The sequence below is a fragment of the Mangifera indica genome, chromosome 12 (assembly GCF_011075055.1).
Source record: "Mangifera indica cultivar Alphonso chromosome 12, CATAS_Mindica_2.1, whole genome shotgun sequence".
In the NCBI taxonomy this organism is placed as follows: domain Eukaryota; kingdom Viridiplantae; phylum Streptophyta; class Magnoliopsida; order Sapindales; family Anacardiaceae; genus Mangifera; species Mangifera indica.
In genome coordinates this window covers 13,161,943-13,175,050 of record NC_058148.1, presented here as the reverse complement: position 1 = coordinate 13,175,050, position 13,108 = coordinate 13,161,943, and the positions used below count along the sequence as shown (strand labels likewise).

At 33.6% G+C, this 13,108-nt stretch overlaps 1 protein-coding gene and 1 long non-coding RNA gene across 2 annotated transcripts; both read left to right on the top strand.

Annotated features, from left to right (window-relative positions):
* The first annotated feature begins 1,092 nt into the window (after nt 1–1,092).
* On the top strand, nt 1,093–2,429 carry LOC123193229 (F-box protein SKIP27-like). The gene is made up of 3 exons (XM_044606076.1): nt 1,093–1,614; nt 1,717–1,791; nt 1,885–2,429. Exons 1-3 carry the CDS (start codon nt 1,345–1,347, stop codon nt 2,116–2,118), a joined length of 579 nt encoding a protein of 192 aa, XP_044462011.1. The 5' UTR covers nt 1,093–1,344; the 3' UTR covers nt 2,119–2,429.
* A 3,392-nt stretch (nt 2,430–5,821) lies between these two features.
* LOC123193753 lies at nt 5,822–9,403 on the top strand. The gene is made up of 4 exons (XR_006497132.1): nt 5,822–6,185; nt 6,725–7,120; nt 7,582–7,675; nt 8,942–9,403. It is a non-coding gene; the product is annotated as an uncharacterized LOC123193753 (long non-coding RNA).
* Nucleotides 9,404–13,108: the final 3,705 nt, after the last annotated feature.

Sequence of the window (13,108 nt, the reverse complement as noted above, 5' to 3'; positions counted from 1 at the left end):
TCATAGACTATGACATTAGGTGAGAAGAGTGGATACGGGCACGTTGCATCTCCGATATTATACAATATATAAACTAATATATATGACTCAGTTAGGTAAAATAAAAACATTTGGCTTACTCATTTGTTTATCTTTATCATAGGATTCGGCATCCTAATCCAGAGAAAGTGGTTTCTATTTTTTCTTTACATGTTTGCTGACAACACAATGTCCCCTTTGCATTTCAACTCCACGTGGGGACTGGACTGTCCATAAATTGGGGATTAAACATAACATGCCTCCAAATTTGTCAATCACTCCACTCAGTAGATTGTGTTAGCCTACTAACAAATCTACATCATGGACTATTTTTAGAAATCCTTTCCTTCTAAAGGACCTGATTCAAAATACTATCATAATCATGTTTTGATTTTGAACGACCCACCAACCAAGTGATGTATAGAACCAAAGAATTATTGATTTTAACATTCAATTATCTTATTCTTTTAATATTTATTAATTATTCATTACTACAATTTTACGACCATTCCTTGCTTGAGAAGCTAATCTTCCAACTTGGTTCAACTATACCTTTGAAAGTTTTAAAAAAAGAAATTTATTTTTGCCGATCTGTTTGCGTGTTTTTTATTAAAATATCCAGCAAACAGCCAATTCACATACAGCCTTTCAGCCGTCTCTTTAGAATCTTTGGTCAACCAATCCATTCGCCGGCCCTCATTTTACACCTCACCTTATCACGGCTTCTCTTTATGTATGATGTAACACCGACACGTTTCGGAATCGAAAGCGTCATTGACGTGTTAAAGTCACAGTCTTTTCATTTTAGGTTAATTCCGCCACGCGCAAATCCAAAGAAGACGTGTTCAAATAGGAGTCGAACAAGACCGACTTGACCGACCATATTGCCACGTCACCAGCTTGCAGCTAACTCGTTGTTTCCTCCTCCCATCAGTTTTCGACACGTGTCTTTACAAACGGCTAGTTTTTTGCCCCCCCTCTAAAGTTAACCGCCAATAGATAAAAACTTTAAATTAGTGGGTGCTAGATTTTTTCATGGAAATTTCTAGTAATATTTTTTAATTATTTAATTATCTTTTACAGCATTTTATTTAAAAAAAAAAAAAAACTCTTTCTTTGTATAAAATAGAGATTGCTTGACATTAAGAAGCAAGCGGGTTCTTGTTTCCATTTTAACCACAACTGAAAAGATTAACAGTTACCTGAAATTTAGGCTTCGGAATCCATTAAAAAGATTTGTTCATCTCTCTTTTTAGTATTTTAATTTCAATAATTATTTGGATTTCCAGTTTGAAGTACAGAGAGTCTTTTGCATTGAAGAAGAAAATGGCGCTGGGAAGAAAATGCAGTTCATTGAAGAAGAAGCGAGGTGCTGCTCTGATTCTGAAACCTGGTGAAGAGGGTTTAGGGTTAGGGCTTGTGAAATCCACGCGCGGTTTGGGGACGAAGAGGGTTTTGATAACAAGTGTTGCTGAAAGTTTGTCGTCTCCTGAATCGGAAATCAAGACTCCATTGAAGAGGCAATGCAGTCAGAGAATGATTGATTTGGAGTTGAATGAGAGATCTTCTCTTGAAGCCTTGCCTCAAGATATCCTGGTGAGTAGAAAAGGAGCATGCTTTAAGTTTAATATTAAAGTTAAGCTATATCTAGCGTCTTTTTATGATCGTTAATCAGAGTTTTTGTTTTTGATTCTTCAGATTAGGATTGTTTGCGGCGTCAACCATGAAGATTTGAAGCAGCTTTTTCATGTATCTAAAGCCATAAGAGAAGCTGTAAGTGTCTTTATATAAATGTTTTATTTTTTTGTTTGGGGTTTCGATGTGTAACTGGTTCTGATTTTGATTCATTTTGGTCGTGATTTACAGACTCTGATTGCAAAGCAATCTCATTTCGCATATAGTACACCAACAAAGACAAAAGTGTTTCGCTCCTCTATTGATTTTGAGGAACCAGTTGCAATGGAAGATGATATTGAAGCACCAAATGCCCCAAAACAACAGAAGGTCTGCAGGTCGCTTTTTAGCAGGAGGAAGCTTGCTGATGTTTCAGTGGCACTGTTTGCTTCACCCAAAAAAGGTCTGTTTATGGAAGAAGCATAGAGATAATTTTTTGTAAATAGATTGATTAATTACATCTGTTGTTGTAGATTGAAGTAAATAGATTAGACAAAGATACTTGGATGGGATCTGTGTTGTACATGAGTAGAAATCTTTACAGGCCAGTTTTCTTCAAAGCTTTGATTGAAGATTTGGGTTTGGCTTGTTCTGTATCTTTTATGTACATTATAGGTTTTTGTATGGAGAGGTCAGTGTTGACCCTTTTAGTCTCATAAAGATGTAATTTGGGGGGCATCCAGTTGATTGTACTGCATGCATTTTGTGATAAATAAAATGATGAATATTTCCACGGATTTCATTACTCTTTTCTGTTTATTTCCAAGGAGGGGTTTTGTGTTGGAATGTTTGTAGAATCACATTTTTTCTTTTTTGTTGTTGAAGCAACAATTTACTGCCGGTTAATTTGTCAAGTCGCTTTTTTTCTGAAGCAATGCATAATTATAGCATTGATTGGTGGGAAAATTGAGAGGCAGTAGCATTGATTGGTGGGAAGATTGAGAGTGAATTGTGGAGAATGAATGTTTTGGAATGAAGAGAGTGAGTTACTTAGAGGAAAGAGTATCTATGTGATATCCATTAAAGGACAGCTATTAATGGATGGAATCCTTGCTTGCATATTTTGCAGGCTTTCGGTTACCATAAAAAATGCTGTGACATCCTCTGTGGCCAACTAAATTCAAGGATACCCATTTCGGTTACAGGAATTAAAAGTGCTTTGTTTGACATATATTTGGAAAAGTTCTCTGGATTTCCAAATGTATTGCGATCATATCTAATTTGATGAGTCATAATTTATTTTGGGAATCTAGTTATACTTTATGAAGCTCAAAATGGGGACTGTGTCGATTTATATAATGTGGAACTAGAATTTATATTGTCAGCTGATTTTGGAAATACCCAGGTATGGAATTATCAAGTCTTGATTCTCTGCAAATTATTCAAACTTTCCTTCTGTCACTGAAACCCAGAATTCATTTGGAGGCACCTGGACCTCTGTAACAAAGTTTCATGATGAAGCATACAATTTATACTATGAAAACAAGATTTAAAAACCTGCATAAAACTGGTGTACTGGTGTTTCTTCCAGAGTTGAGTTGGTTGGAGATGAACAAGGTCTTCAAATTAGAGCCTTGAAACTGAAACTATGAACTGCATGTGTCAGTGTGGCATGAAAATGATATATGACCATACTGTTTTCATTGGTTGCATAAGAAATTGGGTGTTTGTTTGTCCTCTTGTTTGATGGGAGAAAAAGAAAAGAAACAATACAGGCATCATCAAAGTTAAAACAGAGAAGAAAATGAGTGTTTTGTAATTTTCTTTGTTTGTTTGTAAGTGTGAGGTGATTTGAATAAGACAACGTCCAATTTCAACATTTTAATTCACTAATTTGAAAGCTAAATCTTTGTACTTTTCTACATTTAAATGTTTGATTGGAATAAAAGAAAATTAATTAAGGTATATAAATTTCTTTTTCTTTTTGTTTGTTCATAGAAATAGCATAGTTGATGCCATGGTCTTAATTGTAATTTGGACTAAATTACAATTAACAATTAAAATAAAATTTTCAAAAATTAATTTTTGATAAAACTGTCCTAATGCAATTTAAAATATTAAGTAAATCTAATTTATTGTATTCTATATTTACCAGGATCCTTCATCAAAATTCAAAAATATATATATTTGATAAAAATTAATTTTCAATATTTGAATTTTATAATCATCTGGTTTGAAATTAAATCAAATTTAAATTAAAATAGAATCAAAATCTGATAATTTTTTTTTCAATATTTAAATTTTATAACCATCTAATTTAAACTTAAATCAAATTTAAATTAAATCAAAATCAAAATCCTTTACTACAGGAGATTGTAGGGCTAGGGCTAGGCTGGGCTGGGCTATACTTTGCTGACAAAGTTTGTGTGAGGTCAGTCCATTTCTCTTTTTCAAGCTGTCCAGCCCAAATCTTAAATAGGTTTAAATATAAATATCTCAATGCTCTATTTAAAAGCTACTCCATTTCGCGCCCTCTTTCTCTGCGAAAAATTAAAATATTCAGTCTCTTGTTACAACTTACAACAAAATGGCGTCTACAAAACGCGAGCTCACTTACGAAGATGAAGCTTGATGAGAGGGGAAGAGGTAGAAGATTGATCAGACGGTGCCGGGTGTCTCGGGACCAATTTTCAGAAGCAGAGCGTGGTGTTCAATCTTTATAATTGCGACTTGGGTATTTTCCATTATCGTTACTTCTTCGCATAGAATTTTAACAATAATCGCGAAATATTAGGTTACTAATTGTATTAGATAGGTGGTTTTAATTTTTGTATATTATAGATAGTTGACGTGCACAAGTTTTGATTTCATGTTGTGTGAGTACTTACTATTGAGTCCGGTGTTCAGTAAATTTTTTTGAAGTTTCGAATTCAACTATGCTAGTTATTAACATTTCACCAGGTTTTGATATTGAAGACAATGGTCTTAAAGGTTCTGCCCTTCATCAAGAGGGTTTTTCTTATTTTGATCTGGTTCTCGTGCTAATGTCGGAATATATAGAGGGAAGTATTATTTTGGTTTCAACATCATTTCAGCTCAGCCGGTTACGATGGAAGACACTCCTCTGGAACAGCAACATGTTTGCCGCAGTTCTGTGTTGAAGAGGGACTTATCCCTCTAGATGGCTATAAACCTTGGGACTTCCTCTGTGATGACGGCACAATAATAATAGGGCCCACTTTTTTTTATAAGGACCTTGAAGTGGGGATGATGTTGGGTTTATCACCTTCAGGAAAAACTACTAGTGCAGAGAAATGAGTGAAGGAACACCCTGAGAAGCTTCATGTTTTGCTTGGAACAAATCTGATTCTTGATCAGATGAGTGTCTTGGCTTATTCTTTGTACTAGTAGTGTAGATATACAAATAGTTTTCTTTGCTATGTGTAATCTTCCTTATGGAAGCAAGATTGTTTCAGATTCCTGGGTTACTCCGTAAAAACAAATACGGGGGAAGATTTGAGCATTTGTTGGCCCAAGCAAATGTGCTGTTTGATACTCTATTAACCAGCGCTTCCAAGAACATTGCAATTATATTTTTGATCAAACAAATGTTCTCAAAAGCCTTGCAAATGTGAATTGAGCTTATTTGTTGGCTTACACAGGCATATGAGATATTAATATTCAAATTCTTTTAGAGTTTCATCCAATTATTTAATGCATTCATCTGCCCCCAATTCAGACTGTTGTTGCGGTGTTTCCATAACTAGAGGAATCGAAGTTTCGGTCTGATAAATGATTTGAAGAAATGGGAAAGGAGGTGCTAGCAAAGGCAGTAAAAAATATAATAGGTGTCCCACTGTATTATCTTGCTGTTTCAAACTTGTCACTATTTGCCTTCGTGCTCTCAATCCTATTAATCTATGGTTTGTTTTTGTTTTTGGCAGTCAATTATGTATTGCCTTTGAGCAAAGATGTACCTGGTTCAGATGAGCCTTTTAGTCTATTATTAACCCAAAAACTCATATGGGCCCCCTTGATCTCAATGTTTAACGTTTTGTTTCCTTTTATGGCCTTTGTTATGTTTTTGGCACTTAATTATGTATTGCCTTTAAGCAAAGATGTACCTGGTTTAGATGAGCTTTTTGATCAGTTATTAACCCAAAAACTCATGGGCCTTCTTGATCTCAATGTTTAACGCCTTGGTTTCCTTTTGAGGTTGTATTTGTTGAGCTTGCCGGATGTGAGGCTCAGAGACATTTGGATCAGATGAAGCATGATCTACGCTCAGCGTCTATTCCAAACATGCAGACCATTCAGTTTCCTCATTCTTGCAAAAGTTTATTTGAGGCCTTTCCAAGGCCCTTGCTGAAAAATCATGCAACTTTGTTAGGTTTTACATGGTTACATCTTGTCCTTAATGAGTTGAAATCAGGAAGTTCCCCTGTACTTATATAACTGTTGGTGTTTCCTCATGATTTAGTTGGTAGTGGAAATTGGCAGAGCTCTTATTCTCCCTGCCTCAGCTAAATTATGCCTACCAAATGTCCAACCAAGTGAGAATTTCCTAGTTTTGCTTCCTCTTTTTATATCATCTATGATTCTATGTTGCTTTCAAAACAAGCTGGATTGTTGTTCTCTCTTTTGTACTTTTTGTCTTGGCATTTTGATAGGATTAGTATAATGGAAATAATGAAATTGAATTCCTAATTAAAGATTATGTTAATATTTGAATAAGGAAAGATTATGAGTGCATTAGTTTCCAGAAATCAAAATTTTTTATGGAGTTTGAATTAGAATAGGATTTTGGGATATAAAAGAAGCAATGTAAGGGAAAAGAAGGAAAATTTGGTGAGAATATTTGAGGGAGGTTTTTGCCTTGAGAGGAGTGGCACCTCTTTCTTGCCAGAACTATATTATTCACACAACAATATTTTGTTGAGTTCAAGTCATTATTTTTCTTGCTTGGTCGTTTTGCTTGTTGTGTGGGATTGATTAGTTTGCACGGGTTGCTATCACATTTGCATAGGCTTTTAACTGAACTTTTACAGAATTATAAGCCCGTAATTTATAGTTGATGTGTGAAATGCTGCAGGTGAACTCAGTGTAGCAGGGAGTTGGGTTTTATTCTAAGTCTTATCAAGTTTATCAAAATATCCAATACCTAGAGAACCTACTCGTTATGGAAATTATTCAATGAGAGAAGCTTTGTTCCTAGTGACTGGACCAAATACTGTGAGAGTTATGGTGCATCTTCTGGGGTTAGAATTAATACTTACCAAAGCTATGCAATTGCTGACCCCTACAGAAAACCTAGTTGTTGGATGGATCCTCGTAGGACTACCATGGTTGAACCCTCTCCAATGGGAAGCATGATGATTCTCTTATTACAGCTTTGATGGACAATTTACTCCTACTGGATTCCCTCAAGTTGATCTACAGGCTCTAAGAGCACCCATAATTTCACCTACTGCACAGCCTTCCATTAATGGTGGGTGTTCATATTGTATTGCTTTCTCTATGCATTTTATGTAATCATATGCAACCACTTAATTTGGAAAAATGAAGTTGCTTTGACTTATTAGGTGTTTCTATCATGTTTGTATCTTCTCATGGCCATTTTCAGTAAATATAGGTTATCATTTGTCATGTTGAACTTAAACCTCTATTGGCATGCCTAGTTGTAGTTCAGAAGATGTTGGTTGATGCTTTACCATAAGTAACCAGTCATTTGATGGCAGTAGCACAGAGCGTGATCTTATTGAACTGCCAAGTTGAGAACAATTCACCACAGTAACATGTCATGTGTACACTTGTTATAACAATGGCAAATAACATATGTTCGCTCGTTCTTACAATCTATTGATTGTGCTTATATATTTCATTTTCCCATAAGGTTTATGATGATATCTTGTCTTCTTATTGGTTTTGTATGTTGCTTTGGCATTACAGATTCACATTATTGACCACCACTGATGAGACTTTCATATGGAAGTTTTCTTGGTGATATGCAACATTCTATAAGAAATGACCCCCACAATGCAAGGTATCGTTGATTGATGTATATATTCTATGGCTATTGTTCTGAAGTTAGCAAAGTTCAGATACCTTCCATTTTAGTGTAAACAGGAAAAGAATACTTTCCTCTTTAAGAAAAGTAGCATAGCTTCTTTCTGTTGTGTTTTTTCTTTTTTTTTTGGGGGGTTAGAGAACAATCTAACTTAAATACTTGGGTTGACAAACGAGCAATTTTCTTGTTCTTCTAATTAATCGTCCTATCAATAAATGTGTTGATCTTTGCATTTGGATCACTGATATTTGTAAAACAGTATGTGTCCAAGTATAAACTGGGATATGATGGCAATCTATTGGATTGTTCAATGTTTCCACCACTATGAACTGGAGGTGTGCAAATTGAATAACTTTGTTACAAATCTTAATCACGAATTATAAGGTGATGCCAAGAATCTGGTACAGTTTAACAATGACAGGTGAGGTCTCACAAAATTAAGTAAATTCTTTTGGTAGTGTTTAATGGACTAATTAGCATTGACACTGATTCAATTCTGAAGTGTTAGGGCTAAAGCAAAGATTAGTTTTAGGGCCCAACTGTTTTACACCCAAAGACCAACCAAAACATGTGATAAGCCTTTGAAAGTTTCATTTCTTTGCCACCGATTCATGGCTTTGATCCCCAATACTATCCTTCCCTAACATTACACCTCTTTCTTCTCTGTTGCTACAGACATCCTACGAAAATGACTTCTAGGTACGAAATCTAATAGATAACCCAGATCCGTTGTCTGCCACAACTAACTAACAATCACCATCCACTCCACCTTTAAAGCATGGTTTCCTGCCAACATACGCCCCACTAATCTTTTCATCTTATTCTACCTTGCATTATTACAGTTGAAACACAATTGGAATACCAGAAATAAGTCAATCAAACTGCTAATATTGAGCCTATTGCATAGACAAATGGTGTCTTAATTAACATGTTTGATGAAAAAGGCATCAATCCCAATTGTTAACCTAATGATTAGAGATTTCATTTATTGTATTTTGTATTCACTCTATGCTCTTTTAAGTAAATAGTAGGTTCTAGAGCTGTCTTTTCTTTTGCAACTGAATAAAATTCTCTCATTTTGATAAGATGTATATATTTTGTTTTAACCTATATCATACATTAAAACTTACATAGAGTAGAAGGTCATATGATTAAAACTGTATGTTCTTTCATTTCCTCGAATGATAACTCTGTATTGTTAATTATTTTCTTGGAAATGAAGTTATATATTCTTATTGGCAGACCCAAAATTCTACTTTATTATTGATGGGAGAGAGAAAGGGAGAAAGAAAGGTAGATTTGGTTTCCTATCAATATTCGACCAACCTAACTCTCAATCTCAGTTAAAGAACCGAAGAGGTACAATACTTTCCATTTCTTATCAAAAAATGCCCTTTTATTTGTGGATAGCCAGCTTATCTTTATGCAGATCATGTGCCTAGTAAGACATCTATGCTCGCTTGTTGATCCAATATGCAAATATTTTAGCCTCCCTTTTAATTTTATTTAGGCAACTAGAAATGTCGTTTGTATTTTTGGAAATCCCAAGTGAACTAAAATGTCTAATCCAGTTAATTAAAATTGCTGCAATATCGACTTTGATTCATTTTCTTTATAGGACTCTTAAGTCTTAATCATCTTGTCTAAACTGTTACACTTTAAGAAAATGATAATCCATTATTGTGTAGATGATTTTAAAGTTTAGTGAAGTTTTTGCGATGGCTTGAATTATCAGGATCTTAAATGGCTAATGGACTCAAGAATCAAATACAACTCTTTTACATAATCCATTTGGTCCAACCATTTATTAACCAAGCTCATGATCCTGACTTACTAACTCCCTAATGGACTTGAACAAATGAAAAAAACAATTAGAGAATTCAAGCTAGGTGTTAAATTCCGGAGTTCAAATATATAAAAATTGTTTGTTTTGAGTTTAGATTCAAACTTGTGCAAAGTTATCTTTTTTTTTTTTGGGTTTCATGTAGAGTTGTAATTGAATTAAATCAAATTGAGTATTATTGAACTCAAGTTTAGATCAATTAGGTTTATGCAAAGTTTGAACTTAAGCTAAGATAAGAACTATTTCGATTCAAAAATTTAGTTAAACCCAAAATTTATAATTTATCAATTATCATCTTATATTTAAAATTGTAAGTAAGATTTTAGAAATATAAGTGTAATCATATAAACTTTAAAAAATTTATTAATATTATATTTGAGGTGAATAATAAAGAACTGAAGCTTTCACAAGTGGCTTGCAAGGTCTTATTATTCAAAACATGTCTACTTAAGATATGATATGGAATGTGACAGGCTTGAACTCCTGACTCTTCTGGACTTTGCATCTTTGTTAGGTTTTGAGAGTCACCTCGGGTCAGGGTCATTCGCTGGCAATGTAATAAGGTGGGTCAATCTCTAGCCATGAAACTTAATGGGTATGGCCCTTGTGTCTAATTAAGTAAAAATTGTTCGTTGATTGATTTCTATACTTAAAATATCAAGTGAAGAGCTCTCATTCTTATAAATCAAGTCATAAAATTATTTGCTAATGATGTAAGAATGATTAAATGCTGACAAATGTATTGCAATACCGATGTAAAAAAGGTATTTCGAACAATAAAATTACACGTATTGATTTTAAAAATAAACAAAATTAATAAAATATTAGAATTTTTAAAGTAAATATTGTATAATGATTGTGAGTTTGATCGTTATATCATAAGTTTATCCATCTAACAAATACTGATAGAGTTTCTCATTATCATTAAAAAATGCTCAAATTTTGAATGAGTTTATTCGTTTAATAAATACGACTCTAATTTTAAATATTCAAATTATTTAAAATATTTAATTGAATATTCAAAATTGGATGTAGATTGAATAGGAAATACGTGAATCCAGTTGAAGGTGCAATGCCACCAGTAAAGGAGAATAGAAAAGTGAGCCTAAATATCAAGACAAGTTCGATGTCAAAGAAAAAGAAAAGATGTGAATGTCTGGTTTTGTTTCGAAAGTGTGAAGTAAAAAAGAAAGACAGTGACCTTGGAACCAATAAAATCGGCATTAATATCCCCACTGCTTTCATTTCAACATTTTCAGTAGCTAAATTGATCTGTTGTTGCCCGGCTTATGTCTTGTCGTTTTGCCTTACTCGTATCAATGTGTGACCCTTCAAATGGACTCAACCTTTTTATAAAAAATGATAAACTTTTTTCTAATTTGGTTATTTTATTTTCATAATATATATATATATATATATATATATATATATATATATATATATTCTCAATAAATTGATTAAAAATCAATTTTTTACAAGCTAAAGACCTTTTCCTTTTTTTAATTGTCTCGTGAAATATGCCATATGTGTTCACTGTTTATGAACAAGAACATATTTGCCTTGAAACTATTTTTTTTGAAACGAGCAGTCTGCCGAGTAGACATGCATTGACAAAGTCATGGAAATAGTTACAAAAAAATGTGACAATCAAAATCAAGCACTTTTTAACTTTTATTTTTTGTATAATATCAAAATAATGAAAAAAATTATTGCATAGGACAACTATATTCTGGTATCTATATGCTCAAATTTCACTGTTTATGGAAAAATAATATTTAATTATTGGTGATGGAAAAATAAATAAATAAATAATCATGTAAATAATATATAATATGTGTGGTTTTATTAAAAAAATAAATAAAACTATAAATTAAAGAATAATAAGAAAGTATTATAGAGTTAAAACTCATGAGTATATGGGTAAATAGTAATAAATTTATAACCATGGCAGAAAGGCTAGGTCGGTCGCACCCTGACTCAGGCTCCCATTTATTACGGATTATGTGGATCGTTCGTTTTGAAATCCTTAGGGTAAGACTTATAGATTAGTATGATATAATCAATTAATATATTAAATATTAAAAAGTGAAAAATTGATTAAAAAATATAAAAATACATATAATTTTACGGATTAACATGTAAAAGCACTTGATTTCATCTGGGTTTATAAAAACACAACTTAAAAGAACTTTAAACCATGCTATATTAGTAAGTCGATTTGACCTTTAAACAGGATTGGTCATATCAAAATTGGTCGAACACATCCCATTATTGTGCCTAGAATAAGGGGTACTTTGGGTTGTTTTATGGCCAAACGACTATTTCCCACCCAAGGTTTGATGATTTCTCAAATTTCCACCCTTTAACTATGGAAACACCAATCACCCACTCATGACCGGTTAGATTTAACAAAACCCTAACGGTCGTAAATTTAATCTCATTTTTCCCCTTAAAAGTTTAAAAACTAACATTTTTTCCCTAAGCTAAGTTTGAAAATATCTCATTTCCTCTCCCCCTAGGGTTTGAAAATATCGCATTTCCCCCCTAGGGTTTATCTCTCCGGCGCCATCATCGGCCGTCTTTCCCTCCCGACGGTTTCTCTTCCACCGACGGCCTCCCTAAACTCTTGCACTACTCATCTGACGCAGAGATAAGTCGTCTGGGAAGACGATCGTCTTCCCAGACGACTTATCTGACGACGACAATGGCAGTTGGAAGATGAAGATGACGACGACGACTGGGAAGACGAAGAACTTCGTCTTCCACGGCTTCTCCGACTCCGATGGGGGGTCCAAATGGAAGGAAAGAGATCGTCGGAAGGAGAGGGTGCTTCGGGAGGGAGAGACCATCGGCAATGGAGCCGAAGATTTCAAAAAGAAACCCTAGGGTGAAACTGCGATTTTTTAAAACTTAGACTGGGGGAAAGTTTTAGTTTTTAAAGTTTAGGGGGGCAAAATAGATTCTATTTAAGTTTATTTTTAATATTATAGAGAAAATGACGATTTTACCCTTACCACCGTTAGAGTTTTGTTAAATCTAACCGACCATGGGTGGGTATTTGGTGTTTCCATAGTTAAAGAGTAGAAACTTGAGAAAACATCAAACCTTAGGTGGGAAATAGTCATTTGGCCTTGTTTTATTATGTTCTAATAAAAATGGAAGATTTTATTTTTTACTTTAAAAAAAAAAAGATTCTATTTTTCTCAATAAATAATTTAAGGTATATTTTATATTTTTTACCTTCGTAAGGATTAAAGTTAATTAGGCAAATTGGTAAATTAACTTAGGCCAGCCAAATTATAATTAATAGATATTAATTGTTACTCTTTGTTAATTAAACATTCCAGAACCGGAATTCATAAAATACCGATAAGCCTATCATATCCGAACCTTTTTCCTTTCTCTATTTTTATCTAGAATTGTTTCATTTCCCCCCCCCCCCCCCCCCCCCCTCTAAAATCACTAAATTGTGAGCTTTTCTCATAAATTGTTAAATCATAACCATTAAAAAGTTTCTTTCCATAAATTTAAGGGTGTATTTGATAGATTTTAAACAAAATAGATGA

Excerpts from the sequence above, each read along its gene's own strand:
- LOC123193229 (XM_044606076.1), top strand. The coding sequence starts at position 1,345 with ATGGCGCTGGGAAGAAAATGCAGTTCATTGAAGAAGAAGCGAGGTGCT. Across the intron at positions 1,615-1,716 it reads CCTTGCCTCAAGATATCCTG|ATTAGGATTGTTTGCGGCGT; the intron begins GTGAGTAGAAAA and ends TTGATTCTTCAG. Across the intron at positions 1,792-1,884 it reads CTAAAGCCATAAGAGAAGCT|ACTCTGATTGCAAAGCAATC; the intron begins GTAAGTGTCTTT and ends CGTGATTTACAG.